Source organism: Budorcas taxicolor, chromosome 10, assembly GCF_023091745.1.
Source record: "Budorcas taxicolor isolate Tak-1 chromosome 10, Takin1.1, whole genome shotgun sequence".
NCBI lineage: Eukaryota > Metazoa > Chordata > Mammalia > Artiodactyla > Bovidae > Budorcas > Budorcas taxicolor.
The window spans coordinates 1,940,997-1,966,353 of record NC_068919.1 but is presented as its reverse complement, the minus strand read 5'-3'; the positions used below and the strand labels follow the sequence as shown (position 1 = coordinate 1,966,353).

General features: G+C 41.9%; 1 protein-coding gene across 2 annotated transcripts in view; it reads right to left on the bottom strand.

Moving 5' to 3' along the window:
- EPB41L4A (erythrocyte membrane protein band 4.1 like 4A) overlaps positions 1-25,357 on the bottom strand; it is a 287,116-nt gene that overhangs the window by 29,625 nt on the left and 232,134 nt on the right. Inside the window, exons 13-17 of one of the 2 annotated variants that reach the window (XM_052646727.1) lie at positions 20,748-20,838; positions 17,681-17,764; positions 16,606-16,719; positions 4,008-4,055; positions 2,837-2,914 (exon numbers count right to left, since the gene is read on the bottom strand). In XM_052646727.1, the coding sequence (XP_052502687.1) occupies positions 2,837-2,914; positions 4,008-4,055; positions 16,606-16,719; positions 17,681-17,764; positions 20,748-20,838 (415 nt within the window). The remainder of the gene's footprint in view (positions 1-2,836; positions 2,915-4,007; positions 4,056-16,605; positions 16,720-17,680; positions 17,765-20,747; positions 20,839-25,357) is intronic. The other variant, XM_052646729.1, reaches the window with a different exon arrangement.

Genomic DNA, 25,357 nt, shown 5'->3' with positions numbered 1-25,357 from the left:
ACGCTGTCTTGTTAACTTGTGCGACTCTTCACACAAAATGAGAGAGACTGAAACTGTTATCTATGGGAGCAGCAAAGCAGCTTGAGCTCCCAACAGGAAGACCTTGTGACAAAACAGTATTGACACAGCATTGTCTTGAACCTAATGTGAGAGACTCTCCTTATGTTCAAAAAGCAAACAAAGAAACAAACAAAAACAACAAAAACTGCAACAACAGCAAGAAGCACTGGCAGAGGAAATAACATCCTGAAGACCACAGGCAGTCTTCAGAACGTCTCTCCGGAGAGAGTCTCTCCAGAGCTCCACTGGACACATCCTGGGCTTCAAAACGGTGCTTGAAAAGCTAATGTGCACAGTCTTTGTCCTTCTGCCCCAGGCTACAGTTCCCATGGGGAGAGAGGAAAACAGGGTGTCTCGGGTGCAGGCTCTGACTTCCAAAGTGAGAAAGCATCGGAGCTGAATTTAGAGACCTTGCTGGCAGGAAGAAGAAAATCAGCATGTTCAAGACTCACTTTGCCCCCACAGAGTCGGACACGACTGAAGCGACTTAGCAGCAGCAGCAGGGTTACCAGAGTCCTTTAATAAAAGCACAAAGGATGCTGGTGAGAGCTTGGCTGGGTCACTCTGCTGACGGAAAAAAGGAAAGGCAACTGAGGCTGAAGAGATTCCGTCTCTCCCCCGAAGTTGAAAGTCAGACATTATTAGACAACCCTTCATTACAGACACAAGACATATTGGGACTGTTAGCAGGGCCACAGTATAAATATTCAGACCCGCATATCCCAAGGTAGAGTGAGTGGGTTCTGGCAAGATTTTAAAGGCTGATAATGGGCTGGAGTGGGTAGTGGCAGCACTGCGCCCTGGGGACGTGGCCCCTGGGGCAGAGTCCTGTGCAGCACCACCCCGCACGCTGAGCCTCCGGCAGGATTCTCAGGCCTGGGATTAGCCCTGCAAGACCTGCTGCTCCCTTTGCCCACTTTCGCTGTGCCTCTGAGAGCCAGACTCCAGACCTCATCTTCTACAGACACAGCCACCCTGTGTAAGCCCAGGGCAGCATCTCTACAGGTAAAAGAAATTATTTTTGCAAGTCTTTGTGTCAGTGTGCTTTGAAAGCAATTTCTCATTAATAGCCTTATAAAGTACTTTAGCACTTAAACATTCAGAACCGCCATCATTCTAAAATATACTATTTATACAGTACAAAAAAGCCAATCTGAAAAATTGTTGATGAAACTGAGGTAGAGGCAGAAAATACCTATTAGGAATATGAAAGCCAGTGCTTCTAGATCAGTAATGAGCTATTTAGGAATTTGCTGGCAACCTTTAAATAGTGTTTCATTTTAACAGCAAATGTCAAGTTAGCACTTCTGGCTCAAAAAGACACTGTTCTTAAATAGGCTGGCTCTGAGAAGCTGAGAACAGCGCACCAGGCCCTGGTCCATAGGGTCGCAAAGAGAGGGGCTCAAGCGACCTCGCAGGCACAAACTCAGAATACACCCAGCAAAACAGAAATGTATTTGTTAAGACACTGGCTTGATAAGCAGGTCCATAGCGATGGGGGAGGTATTTTTCAGTTTGATTTGTGTTGTCTGTGCAGAAATACTGGATTTTAGAGTGGGAAGAGGGTACCTGAGGGAAAGCTACCGTCCACACATAGGTTTTTACAGATGAAGAAATTGGGATCATTTCCTTGAGAAAACTGTCCTAACACATTGAGATCTCACCTCTATCAAGGAGGCTCGACACAGAAAGTTTTCCTAAGAAAGTGGTCCACTCTCACAGTGCTGGCTGAGCAGCTATTACACAGGTGTTGTAGTTAGAGAGGGATGATTCAGTGCATGCCACGCACAGGGGCTCTGAGCACGGAACAAGGACCCTGGAGATGGTCTCACGCAAATTCCTCAGCAGGAGACAGCCCAGAAGAAGCAGCCCCACCAGAGTCCACGTCAGAGGGGCACGGGTGTCCCCATGGTGGTGCCGTGGTGTTTGGGGGCCAGGCGCCCCATTGTGGAGTGCTGCTGTGCACGCTGTAGGGAGTTCAGCAGCAGCCCTAGTCAGCAGCAATCCCCCAGCATGACAGCCAGAAGCTTCCCAAAACAGTGCCAGATGTCCTCAGGGAAGAGAGGGAAAACAGACTGTCCCCAGCTGGGAACCACTGGATTAGAAACTGGCATAACCAATAACTAGATCCCTCAGCTCCCCAACCTGGCGTTCTCTCATCATGGATTACTTGTTTTCAAATAAATCTTTCAGAATTAGGAAGAACTTACTAAATCAATGCATTGTCATCATTAATATTGATTACATGTCAAATCATGTTACTAACAAGCTCTTAAGACTAAGTCCTAAAAATATGAATTAATTGCATTTACCCATCTAATTGTGTGTGCCTGGCACAAGTATAAACACATTTGCATTTACATACATATAAGACTAAAAGTATGCAACTATGAGTGTCTTGGTTTTTGGTTGGGCAAAGAATAATGATGTCATGTTAAAAGACACTTCAGGGAGAAATCTCTGTACAAATGATAACATTTCTTACCACTCTTAGGCAATTTCACTACATGTTGTACCTAAATATAGATCATTGCTTTTTTTTTAATTAACAAGGAACATCACTGTCAAACTGTTTAATCATCTTATTATAAAGATAAGAAACTCAGTTCAAAGAGCTGAGGTTTCCTAAAATAGTACCTCAGAATCATTCCAGATTTCTTCTTAAATACAGCTGAGAAAAATCAGGTGTGAAAATTCACAGGACACACAGGTTCTACAATCAGTGGCAGCCGCTGATTTCAGCGGCTGATTTCCTGCTATCATATTCCAACATTACCTGTTTCTCTTTTTCCGGTGCTCTCTGTTAGAATTTTCTGATTCACTACCACTGCTTGTGTTACAGCGTGAGCGTGACCTGAAAAGAAAATAAGAGGAAAAAAAACCATAGTTATGACAAATGAAAAATTCCAGAAAGGTTCATGTAGGTTCTTTAGAATTAATTTTGCAATAAAATTACCAATTCAAACATAAGTAGTTGTCATAGCCCTCTCCCAATCAGTTTCTCAGTTCAGCTAGCCATCTGAATGTCTACAGAAATGTGGAAGCAGACTAATGTAAATGTCACCATGCTCCTAGAAAGGACCACAGAATCAAGTGCTTTCAATAGAACTCTGAGGTAGAAAAGCTATAAGTCCCTGGGGTGGACGAAATATGGACTCAAAGTCCTGTCAAACCCCTACCCCCACGAAGAGAGGGAGAGCTTACTTCCACTCCCCTTGAATTTGTGCTGGTCCTACGACTGATTTTTCCAACAGAAGGAGGTGGAAGGGATACTCTGCCAGTTCCAGGACTATCTCTTAACAGAGCTGGTAGCTTCTGCTTCTTCCCAGCCACCTAGGTTAACCAGGTGCAGAGATCATGGAGAGAGAGAGTTCCCAGGCGGACAGCCATTCTGCCAGGGACCAGTTAAACTAGCTAACAAACTGCTGTTCAATCAATAGAATCATATAAGATATATATGGTTGTTGTTATATCCAACCACCCAGGTCTGGATGGTTTTACTGTAGCCAGAGATAAGCGAGGGACTTCCCTGACAGCCCAGTGGTCAAGACTCCATGCTTCCACTGCAGGGGGAAATGGGTTCGATCCCTGGTCAGGGAACTAAGATTCCAAATGCCACTGTGTGGTGTGGCCAAAAAGAAAAACTAAAAGAAAGAGAATAGAAAAGAAAAAAAGAGAGAGAGAGATAATGGAGATAGCTCCTCTAAGACAAAAAGGAGCAGGAAAAAAAAAGAGAGAGAGAAACTCCTAAAGATGTCAAGGAATGGAAGACAGAGAACCAGTTGCAGCCAAAATTTTTATTTCAAAGTTTAAAAAATTACAATATCCTTAAAGCAGCCACTAATAAAACCAAACATTTCCCACACTCTTGCCTCAGGTCTGAGCTGTGCTGACCTGCTAAGCCCTTTCCCTCTCCCTTGACCCTCCTTCCCTCTTGGCTTTTTTACCTCCGCCTTTGCTTTAGATCTGAATCTTCACCACTGTTATGGGCTTTCCTATGGGGGGGTGGGGTAAGAAAAAAGAATTCATTCAGGAGGACAGAAAATCATCTACTGGCTAAGGAAAGCATACCAGAATGAGTTCTACTTCAGTTAATGCACATTACACAGTCATCCATTCACGTCAGTTACCAAACACATGAGTCACACATACAGGCCCAGCTCTACAACAGATCCCAGAAACGATACCAACTGGCCTCAAGAAGCCAACAGGCTAGCAGGGGCTACAAACAGTCCATAAGTAATTATGCACACTTATCTGTGTCTGTAATTATCTATTAAGTAATTAACAGATATAACAGTAATTATCTGTTAAGTTCCACTCATCCAATAACACAGTTCAACTGTAGCACCCAGATCTGCAATTGAAACAGAGCACTAACCTACTTAGGCCCACCAAATCTAACCTGCCTCACTTGCTTTTAGTTGATTTTAAACTGACCACTCCCTAGCTTCCTTATGGATAACACCTCTGATGTATGGGTCACTATAGTAATGGTTGCTTACATTGTTTTTCAGGAATGTGGAGTTAGTTCTTGCCCAGTTCAAACTGGTTGAAACCACTGACCATTCAACCGGCCCTGCCTGAGTATCAGACGGATGATCTTTTGATGCTAAAGGGCCAAAACCTCTACCCTCAGAACACACTAACTCTGCCATTTTCTGAACAGTTGCCATGAAGAACCATGAAGCTCGACCACTCTTGCAGAAACCACCGAGTACCTCCGTCTTCTTACCTCAATCACCTCTCCCCACACCTCTTTATCCTATAAATATCCCTAAGTCTGATCTTCAGGGAGACAAGTTTTAGATTTGTTCTCCCATCAACTTGCTTGGTTATCTTGTGAACAAATGATTTCCCTGCTGCAAATGTCCAGGCATTTCAATGTCTGGCTTGCTGCAAGTTAGGCAAACAAACCCAATTCCATAACACAATCCACCAAGCCAAGTTCTGCCATAATCTGATGTCAGCTCTCATCTGAATGCCCTTTCCAACATCCCAGCCTCCACGTCCCTTGTCATCTTCCCTAAGGACCTCTTTACTGCAACGCAGCAACTCCATCAGGGTCACCTTTGGACTTTATTATCTGTAACCACCTACAAAAACCTTGTTCTCTAACCTCAATCTCCTCTCCTTCCTGAATACCACTTCCTATTTACCTTCAAACAGCTTCAGTGGGGCACCCTGTTAAATGTGTGAGTTCTGTAGTCCTGAATGTGAATCCCGTCCCATCTGATGATAAGCAGTGTGATTTAAACACAAGACTTCTCTCCTGAGCCTCAGTTTGAATAGTACTTCCCACACAGGATTGTTACGGCTTCCCTGGTGGCTCAGAGGTTAGAGCATCTGCCTGCAATGCGGGAGACCTGGGTTCGATTCCTGGTCGGGAAGGTCCCCTGGAGAAGGAAATGGCAACCCACTCCAGTGTTCTTGCCTGGAGAATCCCATGGACAGGGGAGCCTGGTGGGCTACAGTCCACGGGGTCGCAAAGAGTCGGACACAACTGAGCAACTTCACTTCACTTCACTTCAATTCACACAGGGTTGTTATGAGGATAAAATGAATCAATATATTTAAAATGCACACAGTAGGGCCTGGCCCACTCTAAGCACTCAATAAATGTTGGCTACTACCATTGTTGCTTCTTCAATGACTTCCATTCTACCTTTCTGTGACCTCAGTAGTACTGTCTGTCTATCAACCTTGCAACTTTCTGTAAGCTAACTTTTATTTCCTCCCTGACTCAGTTTGGATTTTCATCATCACAATAAGATGTATGCCAATACTTGAAACTTCCTCTGATCGTGTTTTTTGTTCAGTCTTTATGACAAAACTCCAAAGTGGGTGAATCCAACTCTCCATGTTCTTTGGGCCAGCCCTCAAAAGCTGGCAAGCAGTGCTAGATGAGGTTACATAAAAAGGCATGTTAACTACACCACAAATCCATGTGCATACTCTCAGATCTACAACATGGCCCAGCAATCCTACCACCCTTCTCTGATCTAAGAACTCTCAGGTTCTTCAAAGCACTTTCAACCCCCTTTCACTTGGCAGCGCTCTGACTCACTGCACCGCGGCTGCAGCCAATGACTGTGTGTTCTCCTTCCAAAGCAAAAAGGAGCGAGCCATTAGATGGGAACTCTTTCCTTCTCCTGTTACCCCAAATAGAACTCACCCACGTCACCCTCTCTTTTGCGGAAGTGTCCCTACAACTAAGGTCAACCCGCTCAGCTGTGCTGTGCGGCCCCCGCTGCCTTTGAACCTCCTCGGTGACTGCCATTAACCACGTCTTGTCTCTCACATATGTTCACCGTGTCCTCAGAGCCGAGTCTCTTTCCCAGCCTTTCACATTCCCAACTCTCTCCTACTCAAACATACACACACCTACTTTGACTCCACATCCCCCCGCGACTTTCTGCCCAGTCTCTCTCCTCTCCTTAAAGCCACACTTCTTGAGCGAGGCCTCTTCCTTGCTTTTGGGCTCCATGTCCTTATCCTTTGTTATGTGTGCCTTTCCGATCTAGGCAGGGCAGACGTGACTCTTTTAATGCCACATCCACAACTTTCATTCTCCCACCTTCCCAACATAATTATATCAAATAACATAATGGTGATAGAATTGTTCGCTGTAAACACAATTACATAACTATTGTTCACAGATGACTGATCTAAACAGTGTTTTAGGAATACAATTTCTTGTATAGGTTTAAATTTTCCTTAGAGATGATAACTGCCTAGTCTTCTACTTAAGTTACTTGCTTAGTTTTCCTCGTACTTCTCACTAATACTTTATTCCATCTCTGAGAGAGCTGCACAGCTCGTCCTGAGATGGGTAAATACACAGTATTGGCAAGTTCCATGTAAATCCCTTCTGGAGAACTCTGCCCTCCTACTCACATTGGACAGTTTGCTGTCTAGCACTGCTGCATAGATGTCCCTTCACCCTGAGCCATGGAATTTCTTCTGCACCTTTGATGAATCCCATAGTCTTAGGTCTCATGGCCTCTTGTCATGACAGCTATATATTCATACACACACACACACACACACACACACACACACACACACACACATACATATATACATACTCATATTTAAGTCACTTCAGTCATGTCTGACTCTTTGCAACACTATATACTGTAGCCTGCCAGGCTCCTCTGTCCATGGGATTCTCTAGGCAAGAATACCAAAGTGGGTCACCACGCCCTCCTCCAGGGGACATTCCTGACCTAGGGACTGAACCCATGTCTCTTACGTTTCCTGCATTGGCAGGTGAGTTCTTTACCACTAGCGCCGCCTGGGAAGCCCATACACACTATATATATATATATCTCAGTTCAGTTCAGTCGCTCAGTCGTGTCCAGCTCTTTGCAACCACATGAACTGCAGCACACCAGGCCTCCCTGGCCATCACCAACTCACAGAGTTTACTCAAACTCATTTCCATTGGGTCAGTGATGCCATCCAACCATCTCATCCTCTGTCGTCCCCTTCTCCTCCCACCTTCAATCTTTCCCAGCATCAGGGTCTTTTCCAATCAGTCAGCTCTTCACATCAGGTAGCCAAAGTACTGGAGTTTCAGCTTCAGCATCAGTCCTTCCAATGAACACCCAGGACTGATCTCCTTCAGGACGGACAGGTTGGGTCTCCTTGCAGTCCAAGGGACTCTCAAGAATCTTTTCCAACACCACAGTTCAAAAGCATCTGTTCTTTGGTGCTCAGCTTTCTTTATAGTCCAACTCTCACATCCATACATGACTACTAGAAAAACCATAGCCTTGCCTAGATGGACCTTTGTTGGCAAAGTAATGTCTCTGCTTTTGAATATGCTATCTAGGTTGGTCATAACTTTCCTTCCAAGGAGTAAGCGTCTTTTAATTTCATGGCTGCAGTCACCATTCTGCAGTGATTTTGGAGCCCCCCAAAAATAAAGTCTGTTACTCTCTCCACTGTTTCCTCATCTATTTGCCATGAAGTGATGGGACCAGATGCCATGATCTTAGTTTTCTGAGTGCTGAGCTTTAAGCCAATTTTTTCACTCTCCTCTTTCACTTTCATCAAGAGGCTCTTTAGTTTTTCTTTGCTTTCTGCCATAAAGGTGGTGTCATCTGTGTATCTGAGGTTATTGATATTTCCCCCAGCAATCTTGATTCCAGCTTGTGCTTCATCCAGCCCAGCATTTCTCATGATGTACTCTGCATAGAGGTTAAATAAGTAGAGTGACAATACACAGCCTTGACGTACTCCTTTCCTGATTTGGAACCAGTCTGTTGTTCCATGTCCAGTTCTAACTGTTGCTTCCTGACCTGCATACAGATTTCTCAGGAGGCAGGTCAGGTGGTCTGGTATTCCCATCTCTTTCAGAATTTTCCACAGTTTGTTGTGATTCACACAGTCAAAGGCTTTGGTGTAGTCAATAAAGCAGAAGTAGATGTTTTTCTGGAACTCTCTTGCTTTTTCAATGATCCAGCGGATGTTGGTAATTGATCTCTGGTTCCTCTGCCTTTTCTAAAACCAGCTTGAACATCTGGAAGTTGACGGTTCACGTATTGTTGAAGTCTGGCTTGGAGAATTTTAAGCATTACTTTACTAGCGTGTGAGATGAGTACAATTGTGCAGTAGTTTGAGCTGTGTGTGTGTGTATATATATATATGCACATATATATGTATGTGTGTATACACTAAATATATATATCTGTGCACAAATATATGTATATATATTTTTGAGAATGAAATTTCTGACCATGTCTTCTTTATACACATATAATTTGGTTTATCTGGGCACAGAATCCTAAATTGAAACTAATCTTCCTTCAGCATTTGGAGGCTATGACTCATTATCTTCTTTCCCTGCTTTTGCTGTGAAGCAGTCCAAGTCCATGATATTTATTTGTCATGATCTGTGTTTTTTCCTCTCACATTTTCCTTCCTGATGCCAATTTTTTTAAAATTCTCTCTTGGTCTATAATGTTTTAATGATCTTGGTATGGATCTTACTTTTCAATTTACTATGCCAAATGCTCAGTGGGTTCTGTCTATCTATAAAGTTAAACCATTCCAACCTGGGATATTTTCTTATATTGTTTCTTTAATAGTTTCCTTTCTTGTAATTTTTGGGTTTTTTCCTCAGAAATTTCATTAGTCAAATGACTGATATTCAGGTTTGATCATAATAATCCTTATTTCCATGGATTTGTTTTGGTTCTACTTTGGGGAAGATTTCCTTAATTTATCTTCCAATTCTTTAAAGTTCTACCCCACAAATTTAAAAGCTTAAAACTCTTATTCACTCTTTCTATACCACAGTTTCTACTTTTCTAAAGGTAATAAGTATATATTTTTTAGAAAATTTTGTTTCTTATACTGTCTCTATTTCCTGCGACTTCCCCCCATACATACTCCTAATTCTTGGCTCAGTCTCTGTCTTTCCAAAGAGAAGCTATCCCCAAATGCTGGGTGATTATGGCTCTTTTCATATTCAGACACTGAAAAGACTGGACCCCTCTGGATGGTGCAGTGCATGGTAACAGACAGCCTCACTGCACTGCAGAGCTAATATGGGAAGTCTCGCCATTTCACTGGAGAATCTTTTGAAAGTTCTTATCAGTAGACCTTTTCCCTAATATCTTTCCATATCTTATAAAGAGAGTCTCTACTCTCATGCCTAGGAAATAGAAGCCTGGCTTCTAGCATTCTGGGAATGAGGACTTCAGTTCAGTTCAGTCACACAGTAGTGTCTGATTATTTGCAGTCCCATCAATTGTAGCATGCCAGGCTTTCCTATCCACCTCACCAACTCCTGGAGCCTGCTCAAACTCATGTCCATCGAGTCGGTGATGCCATCCAACCATCTCATCCTCTGTCATCCCCTTCTCCTCCTGCCTTCAATCTTTCCCAACATCAGGGCCTTTTCCAATAAGTCAGTTCTTCCTATTAGGTGGCCAACGTATCGGAGTTTCAGCTTCAGCATCAGTCCTTCCAATGAACATTCATGACTGATCTCCTTTAAGATGGACTGGTTGGATCTCCTTGCAGTCCAAGGGACTCTTAAGACTCTTTGCCAACACCACAGTTCAAAAGCATCAATTCTTCAGTGCTCAGCTTTCTTTGTAGTCCAGTTCTCACATCCATACATGACTACTGGAAAAACCATAGCTTTGACTAGACGGATCTTTGTTGGCAAAGTAATGTCTCTGCTTTTTAATATGCTATCTAGGTTGGTCATAACTTTTCCTCCAAGGAGCAAGCATCTTTCAATTTCATGGTTGCAGTCACGATCTTCAGTGATTTTGGAGCCCAAGAAAATAAAGTCTGTCATTGTTTCCATTGTTTCCCCATCTATTTGCCATGGAGTGATGGGACTGGATGCCATGATCTTTAGTTTTCTGACTGCTGAGTTTTAAGCTAATGTTTTCCCTCTCCTTTTTCACCTTCATCAAGAGGCTCTTTAGTTCCTCTTCACTTTCTGCCATAAAGGTGGTGTCATCTGTGTATCTGAGGTTACTGATATTTCTCCCAGCAATCTTGATTCCAGATCATGTTTCATCCAGCATCTCGCAAGATGTACTCTGGATAGAAATTAAATAAGCAGGGTGATAATACACAGCCTTGAAGTACTCCTTTCCCAATTTTGCGCCAGTATGTTGTTCCACGATTTTTCACGTAGATATAATATCTCTGTCTCTTTTACACGTTAACCCTCTTCAACTAAGGCAAATAAATGCTGAAGTTTCCCACAGCTCTGTCATTGCCTTGTCTTTGCACTCTATCTATAGTATCTATCTAGACAACCTCAACTCCATTTCATATTTCAACTAACATCTGTAAGAAATCTATATTTCAGTCCAGATAGCCAATCTAGCTCCTGACTTATATCAAACAATCCATGTAAATCCCTCACTTGGACTTCTCAATGGTACAACAAATTCAACTTATCAACAACCAAACTCAGTTTTCCTTTTTAAGCCTGTGATATCCAGGTGACTCTTATTTCAGTGCATCACACCTCCATCCATGAAATTATACAAGTCTGGCTTTCATCTTGACACCTGTCATTCCTTCGCCCCTCATTTTGATCCTTCTTGTCCCACACTTTTACCTCTTAAAGGGTCTTAAAACCATCTACTTCCTCCTATCTCCACATCGCCACCTTGGCACAAGTTCCCATCCTCTTTCTCCAGGACCTTGCTGTCTGGCCTATGTCCACCACCACCTTTCCCCCAGAGGCAGCAAGGACCATCTTTACCCAGTAAAAACGCAACTGTGTTATCACTCCCTTAGAAAAACTACCAGAATAATGACTGAAATCCTCAACAAAAGCCAGATGTCCTATGAGGTCTGACTTCTCTCTCTTCCTTTCTCTCTTTCTCTCCAGGCTCATCTCTAACACATTTCTGTCCTCTCAGTGCTTGACAACACTGACCTTTCAGCCTTTCTATGAATACTCCCCATCTCCATTCCATCCCAAGGCTCCTACAGGGACTTTCTCTAGTGCTGGTTAACACATGCCTTGCATAGAGACGTCCCCAATAAGCATTTTTGAGTGTGAAAATGGACTAGGGTAAAAATAAACTTGTATTGGCCAGGAAGTATAGAAGCTTTTCTGTTCTAAAACAGGACTGCTTAAACAAGCAGGCTTCAGGGTCTCCATGAACGTTGAAAAATTCTATGAAAATTTATGTAGTGGTGGTTTAGTTGCTAAATTATGTCCGATTCCTGTGACCCCATGGACTGTAGCCTGCAGGCTCCTCTGTCCACGGGATTCTCCAGGCAAGAATACTGGAATAGTTTGCCATTTCCTTCTCCAGGGGATGTTCATGATCCAGGAATTGAACCCAGGTCTCCTGCATTGTAGGCAGATTCTTTACCAACTGAGCTGCAAAGGAAAATTTACACATGTATTTAATTAAGTACCTCCCCCTCCTCTGGAATGAATCCAACATTTCATCAGGCTCTCAGAGTTTCATCAGCCCAAAAGGTTAAGGACCAGGGTTCTAGGCTCCACTCGAATTTGATAGATTTATCCATTTAATGACAGACAACTAGCAAAAATACGAAATTTTGATATGTTTTGCAAAACATGTTATTCTGGCCATGCACTGCAAAGTAGAATTTTCCATTGTTAAATTTAAGTCCACAATATTCCTCCATGCTGATGACAAATATTCAGTTTTAAATGTCAGAGTTGATTCAGCTATGCAGGGATTTGTGCTCAGGATCAAGGTAAATACATGTGAAGATACAACAAGACTGAGAAGGACAGGGACAATTACAGGGTATTTAGAGTGGAAAGAAACAAAGAATGAGCTCTAGCTGTTGACGCCAACAGCCAGCAACGTCTAGTCTCCTCAAAACACACATGCCCAGTAAGAGACCTTTCCAGTACCACACAGAACCAGACAGAGGCCCCGATGCTCAGACAAAAAGATCCTCTACTCTATAAAATCAAAAGTGTCTTTCCTCTGGATGGTACCCATGAAAGGATCCTGTGTCCACTCACCACAATTACGTCTCTGTATTGCACAGGAAGCCAGCAGAAACTGTATTCAATATGAACATTATTAAGTCTGGATTTGGGAATGTGTGTGCTCCCAACTATTTCAAGCAATTAGTTTAGGGAAAAAAAACAACAAATTTTGATATGTAATGTAAAAGCTTGATAAATTCACTTCTAAACATTAAAATCAAAATGACCATCTGGTCAGTGTGTGTATTTTATTTAGGGACTGCTGAAAAAGTACACTAATAATTTAGGGTGAGAACCTATAAAAACCTATCTATTAACAATAACCACAGCATCACAGAGTCTTAAAATATTTAGTAATTCCCACTCCCCACAACTCCTCAAGACACATAGACAAACAAACGCACTTTACAGTGTTTCCCAGTGATGCTGACTTGTTTTTTAAGTGTTCTCCAAGTTGAACCAACTGTTGGAAGGGAAAGGAGAACAGAAAATCTATTCCCCTGACTGTTTTAAATGATGATTCATTAGCCCTGCCTTTTTCAGACATACAGACGTGGACCCAAATTCTGGATGTGTGCAAGGAATAGTTACTCTTTTCTCCTCAAGCCTGTTTTCTCATCTATAAAGTGAGATAATAATGCTGGGCCAGGTATTTTTCCATTGGTACTCAGTCCCATCCAAACCTAGTTGTAGTCTCCCATGTATTGCCAAGACGAGAGACCTGAAAATTACATCTTCCTAGGCTTCTTCACCACTTAGGTGCTCAGGTGAGACTTGAAGGCAGGAGGAAAAAGGAGGCAATTTTGCTTCTGGCAGCACCTGCAGCACTTACTGTTGCATTCCCCAAAAGTGAGGCTTCCACAGCATTAGATGTGGTGGTACCTTCTAAAGCAGCTGCAGCACGTCTTTCCTACAGTGGTGGTGCCCCCAGCGGTGTCAGCGCCAAGCACAGGCTCCCAGGAGCCAGCTCCAAGGCAGAAGCAGCTTTGAATCTTTGGGTGACTTCCCCATCTCTCCCGCTACGCCTGCAGCCCAGGGGCAGCACAGCATCCAGGCCACAGACTCTTGGTCTTTTTGTTCCTTCAGTCCAGCTCCCACCTGTGCACTGATCCCTGCCTTAATCCCTCTCTGCTGGAAAGGCCTAGTGACTGAGAGATACATTATGTCAACTTCCGTAGGGTACCATAAGGTTGAAACGAGAGAATGCATAGCTAGTAAACTGCTCAGTACTTGGAACATGGTACATGCCAGCTATTTTTCCATTATTCTGTCTAATCATCATGGCTCCCCCTTCTCAGTCCTGCTGGGTGAAGATGACGGCCTTTCTTTTCTTAACTTTCAAAGAATTTTGGTGAAGTGGACCTGGTTTGAGAAAGTTATGGATGAAGACTCTAGGAAACTGGCAGAAGCAGAAGGAATCAAGCAGGGATGGACCAGCAAGTGAGTATGAACAAAGGGCAGAGAAAAGAGTTGCACCTCTGCTTTCTAAATCCACAGCGCATACGAAAAGAATCTTGATGGTTGTCTGAAAACATGACTGGAACATCTCATAATTTGGTTATTGTCATTGTTATTCGGTTGCTAAATTGTGTCCGACTCTTCATGATCCCATGGACTGCAACACACCAGGCTCCTCTGTCCTCCACTATCTCCTGGAGCTTGCTTGAATTCATGTCCATTTAGTTGGTGATGCTATCTATTCATCTCATAATTATAAGTCACATAAAATACCACTCATGTAGGCACCCAAAGTAAAACAGTCCTCATCAGATAGAAATAAAGTGAATTTCACTAGTAAGTGATTTCTAGGTCTTCCTCTCTTGGACCTGTCATATTGCCCAGCCTGCTTTGCAGAGAGGGTTCAAAACCGCTATATAGGAATTTTTCTTTTTTTTATTAAGCACAAACACACAAGTATATTTATATGAACAATCTGACCTGCTGGGTAAAATGTAACAAGACTCATTTTCTTTCTTATTGAAAGGGGTTTTACTGAAGTTTAAGCAACAATATCAGTCTTGAGAGCCAATAATTCAGCCTCACCTAAGAGATATCTCTCTAAACATGATCTTGTCTTCCCAGTTCAGTTCAGTCGCTCAGATGTGTCCGACTCTTTGCAACCCCATGGACTGCAGTATGCCAGGCTTCCCTGTCCATCACCAACTCCCAGAGCTTGCTCAAACTCACGTCCATCAAATTAGTGATGCCATCCAACAATCTCATCCTCTGTCATCCCCGTCTACTCCCACTTTCGATCCTTCCCAGCATCAGGGTCTTTTCCAAGGAGTCAGTTCTTTGCATCAGGTGGCCAAAGTGTTGGCGTTTCAGCTTCATCATCAGTCCTACCTATGAATATTCAGGCCTGACTTCCTTTAGGATGGACTGGTTGGATCTCCTTGCAGTCCAAGAGACTCTCAAAGGGCTTCTCCAACACCACAGTTCAAAAGCATCAATTCTTCGGTGCTCAGCTTCCTTTATAGTCCAACTCTCATATCCATACATGATTACCGGAAAAACCGTAGCTTTGACTAGACGGACCTTTGTTGGCAATGTCTCCAACATTAAATGCTTAAATATTAAATGCTTTTTCATATGCTGTCTAAGTTGGTCACAGCTTTTCTTCCAAAGAGCAAGTATCTTTTAATTTCATGGCTATAGTCACCATCTGCAGTGATTTTGGAGATCAAAAAAATAAAGTCTATCACTGTTTCCATTGTTTCCCCATCTATTTGCCATGAAGTGATGGGACTGGATGCCATGATCTTAGTTTTCTGAATGTTGAGCTTTAAGCCAACTTTTTCACTCTCCTCTTTCACTTTCATCAAGAGGCTCTTTAGTTCTTCTTCGCTTTCTGCCATAAAGGTGGTATTATCTGTGTATCTGAGGTTATTGATGTTTCTCCCGGCAATCTTGATTCCAGCTTGTGCTTCATCCAGCCCAGCATTTCACATGATGTACTCTGCATATAAGTTAAAAAAGCAGGGTGACAATATACAACATTGACGTACTCCTTTTCCTATTTGGGACCAGTCTGTTCCATGTCCAGTTCTAACTGTTGCTTCCTGACCTGCATACAGATTTCTCAGGAGGCAGGTCAGGTGGTCTGGTATTCCCATCTCTTTGAGAATTTTCCACAGTTTGTTGTGATCCACACAGTCAAAGGCTTTGGTATAGTCAATAAAGCAGAAACAGATGTTTTTCTGGAACTCTGTTGCTTTTTTGATGATCCAGCGGATGTTGGCAATTTGATCTCTGGTTCCTCTGCCTTTTCTAAATCCAGCTTGAACATTTGGAAGTTCACAGTTCACGTACTGTTGAAACCTGGCTTGGAGAATTTTGATAAATTTTTTACTTTGCTAGCATGTGAGATGAGTGCAATTGTGCGGTAGTTTTAGCATTCTTTGGCATTGCCCTTCTTTGGGATTGGAATGAAAACTGACCTTTTCCAGTCCTGTGGCCACTGCTGTTTTCCAAATTTGCTGGCATATTGAGTGTAGCACTTTCACAGCATCATCTTTTAGGATTTGAAATAGCTCAACTGGAATTCTATCACCTCCACTAGCTTTGTTTGTAGTGATGCTTCCTAAGGCCCACTTGACTTCACATTCCAGGATGTCTGGCTCTAGGTGAGTGATCACACCATTGTGGCTACCTGGGTCATGAAGATGTTTTGGGGGTCATTAAGATCTTGTCTTCTCAGGTAAAAACATTTAAATCTTTTACATATTAATGTATATCATTAATCCAATACATATCACATATACATATTATACATAACAATATATTTTCAAAATATTATACATATTTTTAAAATTTTAGTCTTATCTACAATACAGAGAGTAAGTTCCCATCAATATTTTATGAAATCATCCTCTGAAATGCTGGCTTTTAAGAGAAATACTTCAGGACCTCTAGCTTATTTCATCTCAAAGAAACAAACAACAACAACAACAAAACTCAGAAGCTCTGTTATCGTGAGGGGACAAACAGTCATGACACTATGAGAGTAACCTGGTTAAACTGCGCCTGGGACCTGGAACTGCTGCTGAAAATTTAAAACCGACGGCTGTTCCGCTTACCTCCTCCTGGTGGGCTGCACAGAGTCATTGTCGCTCCCACACGAGGGGTTTCGGCGGCGTGTGTAAGGGAACTTGGGGGATTTCATGCGGTCGTTGGGGGAGTTATAGAGTCCGCTGGAGTGGAAGAGGAACGGTCAAGGATGTCTGCAGAGGGCTGGGAGGAGCAATACCCTAAGCTGGACCCAGGGAAGGGCTCACAACTGCCCATTCTCTACTGTCAGGGGAATACTGGGTCTTGGGCACAAGCTTCTCTTTCCTGACAAGATGTATTGAAAGAAGAGTAAGATCTAGTAAAATAAATCATGACAGTCTTCACTTTGCAGGAATGGGCTTGTCTCACTGGACTTCAAAAGAAATGAGCACACACAAATGACAGCAACAGTAACAACAATCTGCGTTTATGGTGAATCTACACATGCTAGCTGAGGGCTTTATACACATTATCCCAGTTTATCTCCAGGTCAACCCTAGTCACTGAAGTACAGTTATTAGACTCATTTAACAGAAAAGAAAACAGAAATACAGAATATTTAGTTAAGCAGCCAAGTACCCGGGAAAGAGGCAGAGTTAGAATCTGAACCATCGTGTGGTCAGACCTGGAACAATCATTCAACTTATCAATTAATTATGAAGCAGATCTGTCCCTGGTATGGTAATTGTGAACAAAATTAACTAAATATTTATTTATTTCTAGGAATAAAGGTCCTCTAAATGCACTATTCATCAACGGTAGTTTTCAACTTAAGTTTTAACAAGAATGGTGCAATTGGGGAAATTATCATTAATATGTCATTTCAAGTATCCAAATGACCACCTAAGCCATCCTCACCACCTTTCAGGCAGTTTCTTAGTATATGCAAGTTTTCCTTTCTGTCTTTCCAGGAGAAAGTTTCATGTTAGGACACATCCTGTTGACTTCTACTTCAGAAGTTCTCAGTCATGCTGATTTAGGAATCTGACTGCTTGTCCACAGTTAGTCATCACCAGCCACAAAGCAAATTCCATCGTTTAACAAGCTGCAATTGCCAACCCCATTTATACTGTTCTCCTTTATAAAAACAAGGATTCTCTTTACCTCTGGGGGCCGTTTTCTTCCCACGGTGCATGAGATTTACTTCTCTGGGTATCAGGGCTGTTTTCATTCTTTGCTTTCTTAAAGCTTTAATTTAAAAAAACAAACAAACAAAAAAGAGTGGAAAATAAATTAACTAGAAAATAAAAGAACATTAACTCACATACTTATTTCTTCAGTAAAATTATTTAACAAACGTTTTAAAATATGTGTTTTTATTCATACCTGTGACTCATTCCAGAAAAAAATGTAAAGTGGCTGCCTAAAAAATAATAATAATAATAAACTTTCCGGCTGTACCTTGGGGGTCTCTTTGCCGCTTCTTTCTTTCTTGTTTTACTGCTATAAGTCACCCAAATGCCAAGTCATCAATTGTTAAAAGAAACTTTCTGAAGTCAACCTCCAGTATGAGAAGGGGTTTCCCTGATAGCTCAGTTGGTAAGCAATCCACCTGCAATGCAGGAGACCCCAGTGCAATTCCTGGGTTGGGAAGATTTGCTGGAGAAGGGGTAGGCTACCCACTCCAGTATTCTTGGGCTGCCCTTGTGGCTCAGCTGGTAAAGAAGCCACCTGCAATGAGGGAGACCTGGGTTCAATCCCTGGGTTGGGAGGATCCCCTGGAGAAGGGAAAGGCTATCCATACCGGTATTCTGGACTGGAGAATTCTGGCAGGATGAGAAATAGGGGGAACCAGCAAGCCAAAAACACAAGGCTGATAAGAAAGTAGAGTTGAGTATTCTGGCTCATGTGGCTGGCTCCCTCTCTCAGCAGTGGTCAGAGACTGCTGGCTTTGGATCTGGGTCTGAATTCGTGCAGGCCGGTCAGCTCTGGGCAGGTTCAGGCCGCCCAAACTGACCTTCTCTGCCCCCAGCTTTCGCCATATCTTGGCTTCATCCTTCCAAATCAGAATGACTTTCAAATCTTATTTCCTGACCTAGTATCATCTTTCTGTCCTAAGAATATAAATATAACTGAGTTGTTACTCAACCTCAATAAATTATTTTAGAAACACTGGGAGACACAAGGCAGGGGCACATCAAAAGCCTCCCATCACCAGGGGAGGAGAGAAAGGATGCCACCTCTCACTTCCCTGGGAGCCTCCACTTCAGAAAAAGATAGAGCTACTTAACTCCTAATCCATGTTTAACCCCAGCTTTCTGAGGAATCCTCTATTTAATTGTCCTAGAATATAGTCATAGCAGAGTTCTTTGTAACAGCAAAGAAAGAGGAGAGAAAAAATGGCAAGGTTATTTCAAAAAATGAAAATAAACTTGTACCCTAGTATATGATATTCATCTAGGGAGTTATAAAGCCTAAAATATTAGATATTTGACAGAGGCATGTTAAAGAGCACTAGTATTGATAGACGGTAGGTATATTTTATTTACATTCTTCCTGAAAAGATTGAAAAACATTTGGAAGATCAAATTTCTAAAGTAAAACTTTAATTCTGAAAGGAGGAAAAGTAATAAATATGGTATGTAGAAAGATACAGTAGAAAGTTTGGGTGTGTTTAGTAAATCAGAGAGAAAAGAGAGAAGGGAGGTTGAGCAGTGTGGTAGGGAGATGAAAGAGGGACTGAGAGAGCAGCAGGAGAATAATGACATCTCAGGGGGAAATTAACCGAATGCAGTCTCTGAGCTGGTTCTCATCTGGAGCCTGAGTGGGCAAATTTGGCAGGCCTTCAGGTATCAGTCCTATCAGCAAGAATGCAGTTGTGGAGCGGACTGCACTCCTCCATACACTCTAAAAAGGCTTGGGATCTGAACTTCCTGCAAGATGAAGTCTTATGTCAGACTTACCATAAGCATACCCTGTACATACAGATTCAGCTGACTCTCTAGCCACAGCGACAAGGCTAAGGGAAGCACAGTACACGAAAGCGCATGCCATGCTAGTATAACATAGAGAGTGGAAAGCTGCTATAACACGGGGAGCCCAGGCCAGCGCCCTGTGCCAACCTAGAGGGATGGGGTGGCGGGGAGTGGGAGGAAGGCCCACGGGGAGGGGGTATACTTACGGCTGGTTCTTGCTGTTGTACCGCAGAAACCAACACAACATTGTAAAGCAATTATCAACCAATCAAAACAAGAATGCAAAAAGAAAAAAGAGGAAGAAAGTGTACGTGAAAGCAAAGAACTTATCATTCCAAAAAGAGAATCTGTACAGGGAGCATCCTGTACCTACACAAAAGAAAATGAAGGCAAAACCTTGAGGGAAACACTGCAACTCTGAGAAATTTCATAACTTAGAATTATTTTGCTGAGAAATCATACACTATATTTCTCCAAGCAGCAACAATCCAATGGAATGAAAACACCATTATTTACTAACAAAAGATGGAGTAGATGATCTCAGAAGTTTCTCAAGGGCACATATTTCCGACTGCTTGGACTTCTCTACAATGCGTATGGAGTACTCTCTCTAGAGAGCTCACTGCACGTGCGACATCCTGTTCCATTGAACATAATTGGAGACAGGAAAAAGTGACGCTGGAACCGTGTCTGCACAGAGAACAATGCTGATCTTTCAGGGCAACAATCCACATAATATATTAAGAGAAGGGCCTTCCGCTGGGGGATGCTTCAGGGAAAACTGATGCAGAAGACCATGACAGCTCTTCATACATATGCAATCACTGCCTTCTGAAACCCTGCACCTCTGAACGCCATCAAACCTCCTTCCAGGGCCACAGTTGAGTGCACTGCTATAATGAACGCAGTACATTAAGCATGAATACTGTCTGCTTACTTCCCAGGCCCCTCTGAGTTAGTCCATTATATCAGGCCATTTAAAAAAATCACATGGGACTTTCACTGTGTTGTGGAGAAGGCAGACCAGACTATCCATAACTTCATCATGCTATGACAGCAGCAGCATTTCCTTCAAATGAGAGGGACATGTCCTGATTCTTTACATTTTACTGGCATTTTAAAGTATTCTTTGGCCCAGAGACTATTTTCATTAAAAGTACTAGTTAATTACCAGAGTGCTTCTTAACCTTGACGAAAGATTAAAAACATTTCTGTGACAGCAGATAGCAGCGTGTCCTTTCAGTTAACTAACTGACCTTTTTATTGGTGAAGGTGCAATAATTTTAGTCGTTCCTTCATTTTCTCCATTTTCCATATTCGCAGTTACCCGGTTCATGCTGTTTGATCCTAGTAGCAAAGCAGAGGAAAGAAAGAGACAGTGGAGAAGAAAAAAAAAAAAAGGAGGCAGTGGTCAGAAAAACACGAAAGAAATGGAAAAAAAATTTTAATGTAAACTTAGGGACATCATGACACATTGTATTGGTAAAATAGAATTCTAAATACATAATGAATTGCTCAATAGATCTGAGATAATATTTTCTGAAATGTACTAAACCCTGAATATAACAATGTCCAATGTCTAGGTTATGGCACCCTTTGAAAATAGGATGTTTTAAGACTTCAGTGTTTACAAAGTTCCCACATCATGGACATTCTTTAAACCGTTAAATAAGAATCTAAGATATTTAGTACTATTATACTGGAATGTAAGCCATTCCAATCGGTTTTTGACAACTGTGTTGTGAAAAAATTACTGTTTCTTGGAATGCCGTTGACAGCCCTCATTCTCAATCAAACCTACCCCAAATATTTCAGACCTGAAAATACTCCAACTCATAATGCAAATAGTAAAAATAGACTAATATAGATATGATTTGTATTACATTAAAAAAAAAAAAGTTTCCAAGTGTGCTTTTTAATGTAAACATCCCTAAAAGGCTAAAACTAACTTTTTAAAAGCTGTTATTCCCCAGATTTGCACACATGCTAGATGGACCAGCAGAGGGCACCCCCAGCAGACACAATGATGGAAACTGTGATTAAATTAGCCCAGCAGCCAAGCCCATCCAGGAAATCTGGATCCCATTCTTGGGAAAGAGGCTGATAAGCCTGTAGGGGTGAGATGTGCAGGCACTGATGGCTAGTCTCCTCTCTAGTGGCACGCCCCCCACTCTGGGAGGATGGACGCCTGCACTCCTGGTTCAATCATGTGGCAAGCAGGCGTGTCCTCCTCAGAAAGCCATCTTGTATGTCCATGGGTCAAGTCCTTCAATCCAAAGTATAATCACAGCTAACAGTTTCCAAATTCTAAGCCAAGTCTGTAATACTAGTAAGAGCTGATACCTGTTGAGCACTTACTATGTGGTGGGTGCTGTCCCAAGTGAAAGTCGCTCAGTTGTCTCAGATTCCTTGAGACTCCATTGACCCTCTGTCTATGGGATTCTCCAGGCAAGAATACTGGAGTGGGTTGCCATTCCCTTCTCCAGGGATCAAACCCAGGTCTCCTGCATTGTAGGCAGATTCTTTACCATCTGAGCCACTGTCCTAAGTACTTCTGGTCTATTTACTTATATAATCCTCAAAATAATCCTCTAATATGGATACTAATATTTCCCCATTTTAAAGATAAGAAAAACAGGACTTTGCCAAGGTCCCACAGCTCATGAGTGAGGGCCCAGCTTTTAAACCCACCAGTCTGGCTCCTGAAAATTAGCTCGAGACCACCACGACGCACAGCCTCCCATGGCCATCTGTGCCTCATCCTCAGGAGCCAGTCTAAATTAAGGGTACACTGGGAGAAACAGACTGTTTGGAAGATAAGTGAAAAGAATGACCAATGAGAACATTTAATCGTCAGCTAAGAGAAGAACTCTCTGTCAAGGGCAACCAACCTTGAGAGATAACAAGAGGAACATGTGAGCACCCTGAAGTTGGCAATTCCCTCCAGGACATTGGGAGGCAGCCTTGGCTACTGATCAGGAATGATAAACATGAATGAATACATCTTAGACACAGAAAGCAAACAGAGGTTTCAAATAAGCACTCCATAAACTATTATTATGAGCAATTTGACATGCATTCAATACCTGAATTTTGTTCCAGTTTTGGAATCCTGAAGTGAAAAGGTGAATCTGAAGATATGTGGCATTAAACGCACGCTCATATGGGAGCAACATTCAGAATTCAGGCATTATAAAAGAGCATGGTTGGATGAATGGGATACAACCAACTCCCCCTGAACAACCCCCAATGCTATCAGACACTGTAGTGGCCAGTCACTGTCTATTTTGCCATAACCCTTAATAAAAATCACAAGGGCATATTACCAAAATTGCAGGTGCAGATTTAAGAAGGAGCTACTTCTCAAAAGTGGGAACTCTGTGTGATATGGCCCTGGGACAGTGACAAGAGGGATTAATTCATTTGTGCCCCAGACAGCTGATGTGTCCCCATATAAATATTTTTAATAGTTTTAAATACATGTTTTTTAAATGCAGCATTGTTCCAAGCTGGTATTGCTAATTTATAATATAATGGAAATTCACATACCCAGGGCTATTTTCCAGGCTGGGGGAAAAAGGGGGCACAGCAGGGAATCCAGCCCAAGTGCCCAGTGGCAATAACAGCAGTGGAAGAAGCACCGAGTGAAAGCAAGCATCACTTAAGCTGAAGTCCTGTGCAGCTAGCTGGTGGATACACCTGGGTTTACCTCAAGTCTTATCACTTGTGACTGAGCTGCTGCTGCAGCTGCTGCTGCTGCTACGCTGCTTCAGTTGTGTCTGACTCAGTTCCCATGGACTGCAGCCCACCAGGCTCCTCCATCCATGGGATTCTCCAGGCAAGGGTACTGGAGTGGGATGCCATCGCCTTCTCCGTTTGACTGAGCAGTCAGTCCCTTCTTAGCTTTTTGCGGGGGGCGGGGTGGACGTTGGTGTTTTGTTGTTTGTTTTGTGTTATTGTTTGTTTGATTTTAAAATTTTTATTAGAGTATAGTTGATTTACAATGTTGTGTTACTTTCTGCTGTACAGCAAAGTGAATCAGTTATACATACATACACCCACTCTTTCTCAGATTCTTTTCTCATGTACGTCATTACAGGGTACTGAGTAGAGTTCCTTGTGCTACACAGCAGTTCCCTATTATTTATTTATTTTACACACAGTAGTGTGTATGTGTCCATCTCAATCTCCCAAGTTATCCCAGTCTTCCTCTCCCTAGCCCTGGTAACCGAAATATTGCTGAGCAGTCTTTTCCTAGTCTAACAGCCTTGGGGAAAGTGAGGCGGCTTGATCCCTTTCACCGAGTCTCTTTCCCAAGCTTGCAAAAGCTTAATAAACAGGCAGGCCAAAAACTGAGGAATATTTTCAAATAGAAAATTTTCAAACTATATATGTATATGTACTTCCTTAACGAAACGAACACTTGGTTATTCACAATACCTAAGTCATAATTTTTGAGGTCAAACACTAGATCTATGGTTTTCTCAAAGAATTTCAGGGAAAAAAATCACACACAAGCTCTCTCAGACAATCTCAAACACCACAGGCAAATGTCTTCAAAATAAACTGCTTCACTGACAAGATTATTTTACTAACATAACAGTCAGATAACACACTCAAACACATCATAACTAGATAGGGTAATCCAACTTAATTTATGGTTTTTTATATTCAAAACAGCATACTACTAACCAAAAAAAATCTATTTATATGCATTCCCCTCTTCTGTAAGTATGTGAACTGGACAAGCCTGAAGTGTAAAAGACATACTAGGAAAACTAACTGTAAGAAAAAAAAGCTACATATTAGCCTTGACTTAACTGGGAGATTCTCTGCAGTATCCATTCATGTAATATTCATACCTTAATTATAAGTTACTCTTTTTATTCATGAATGTAGGGTTCTTTAAAAACTCTAAGTAGGCAATACTTATTAGCTTTATGTTAGTAAATATGCACTTAAAAGTAATAACTATACTTTAAAAATACTATATTTTAACCATTGTCCTAATTACGTCAAATGAGTGAGGTTTTTTTTAACCATCTATCATTTAAAAAGAAAGCTAAGCAATTAAATATTGCTTACTGCAATCTGCAAAGGTGAGAGAGATGGTTATGCATCCTTTAGGCTTACCGATTTTCCATTTTGCTGACATGCACTAACTGCTTTCCTTTTCAAGACTCTTCCTCCCCTCGCTATCCTACCTTCCAGAACCAGCCCTCCTACGTAAGCTCAGAGTCTTGAACTACAGAGAAGTGGTGATCTGACAAACCAACCATACTAAAGGGCTCATGTCTTCATGTATTAACTGGTCACAAAGTAGTTGCATTTTAAAGACAAAAAGGAGAAGATAAATACTAACTAAAATAAATAATTGATAACAATGGAATTTTAGGCATTATTCCAGAAGAAATTTTGAGGCTGGAGAAATTGTTTTCAACATTCTTTTTTCATTGTAAATTATAACAGACCACCAGAAAAGAATATAACATACACATGTGAACTATTTAACAAATTATTATAAAGTGAATAGCTATTAAACTACTTCTCATGTTGAGAAATAAAACATTAAGGGCAGTTTCCTACACTATAGAAATCACTCCATGTGGGGCAACTCTTTCTTTTAGAGAAGGGCAGACAGTTGTTTTCCATCTAAAATATCCAGAAATACAAACGGCCACATATATATTTCAAAAAATATGTATAATATACACAATAAAATTATTAATAAAAGTGAATAAGGCCTCAAAATCTTAATAAAGTGAAGGGCGTATCACTGAGGCCCCATGATTTCCAGCACAGTGTTTTATACATTGCGAGTATTCAGTGAAGGTCTGTCATTACAGAGGATGTCTTTCTGTTTCTA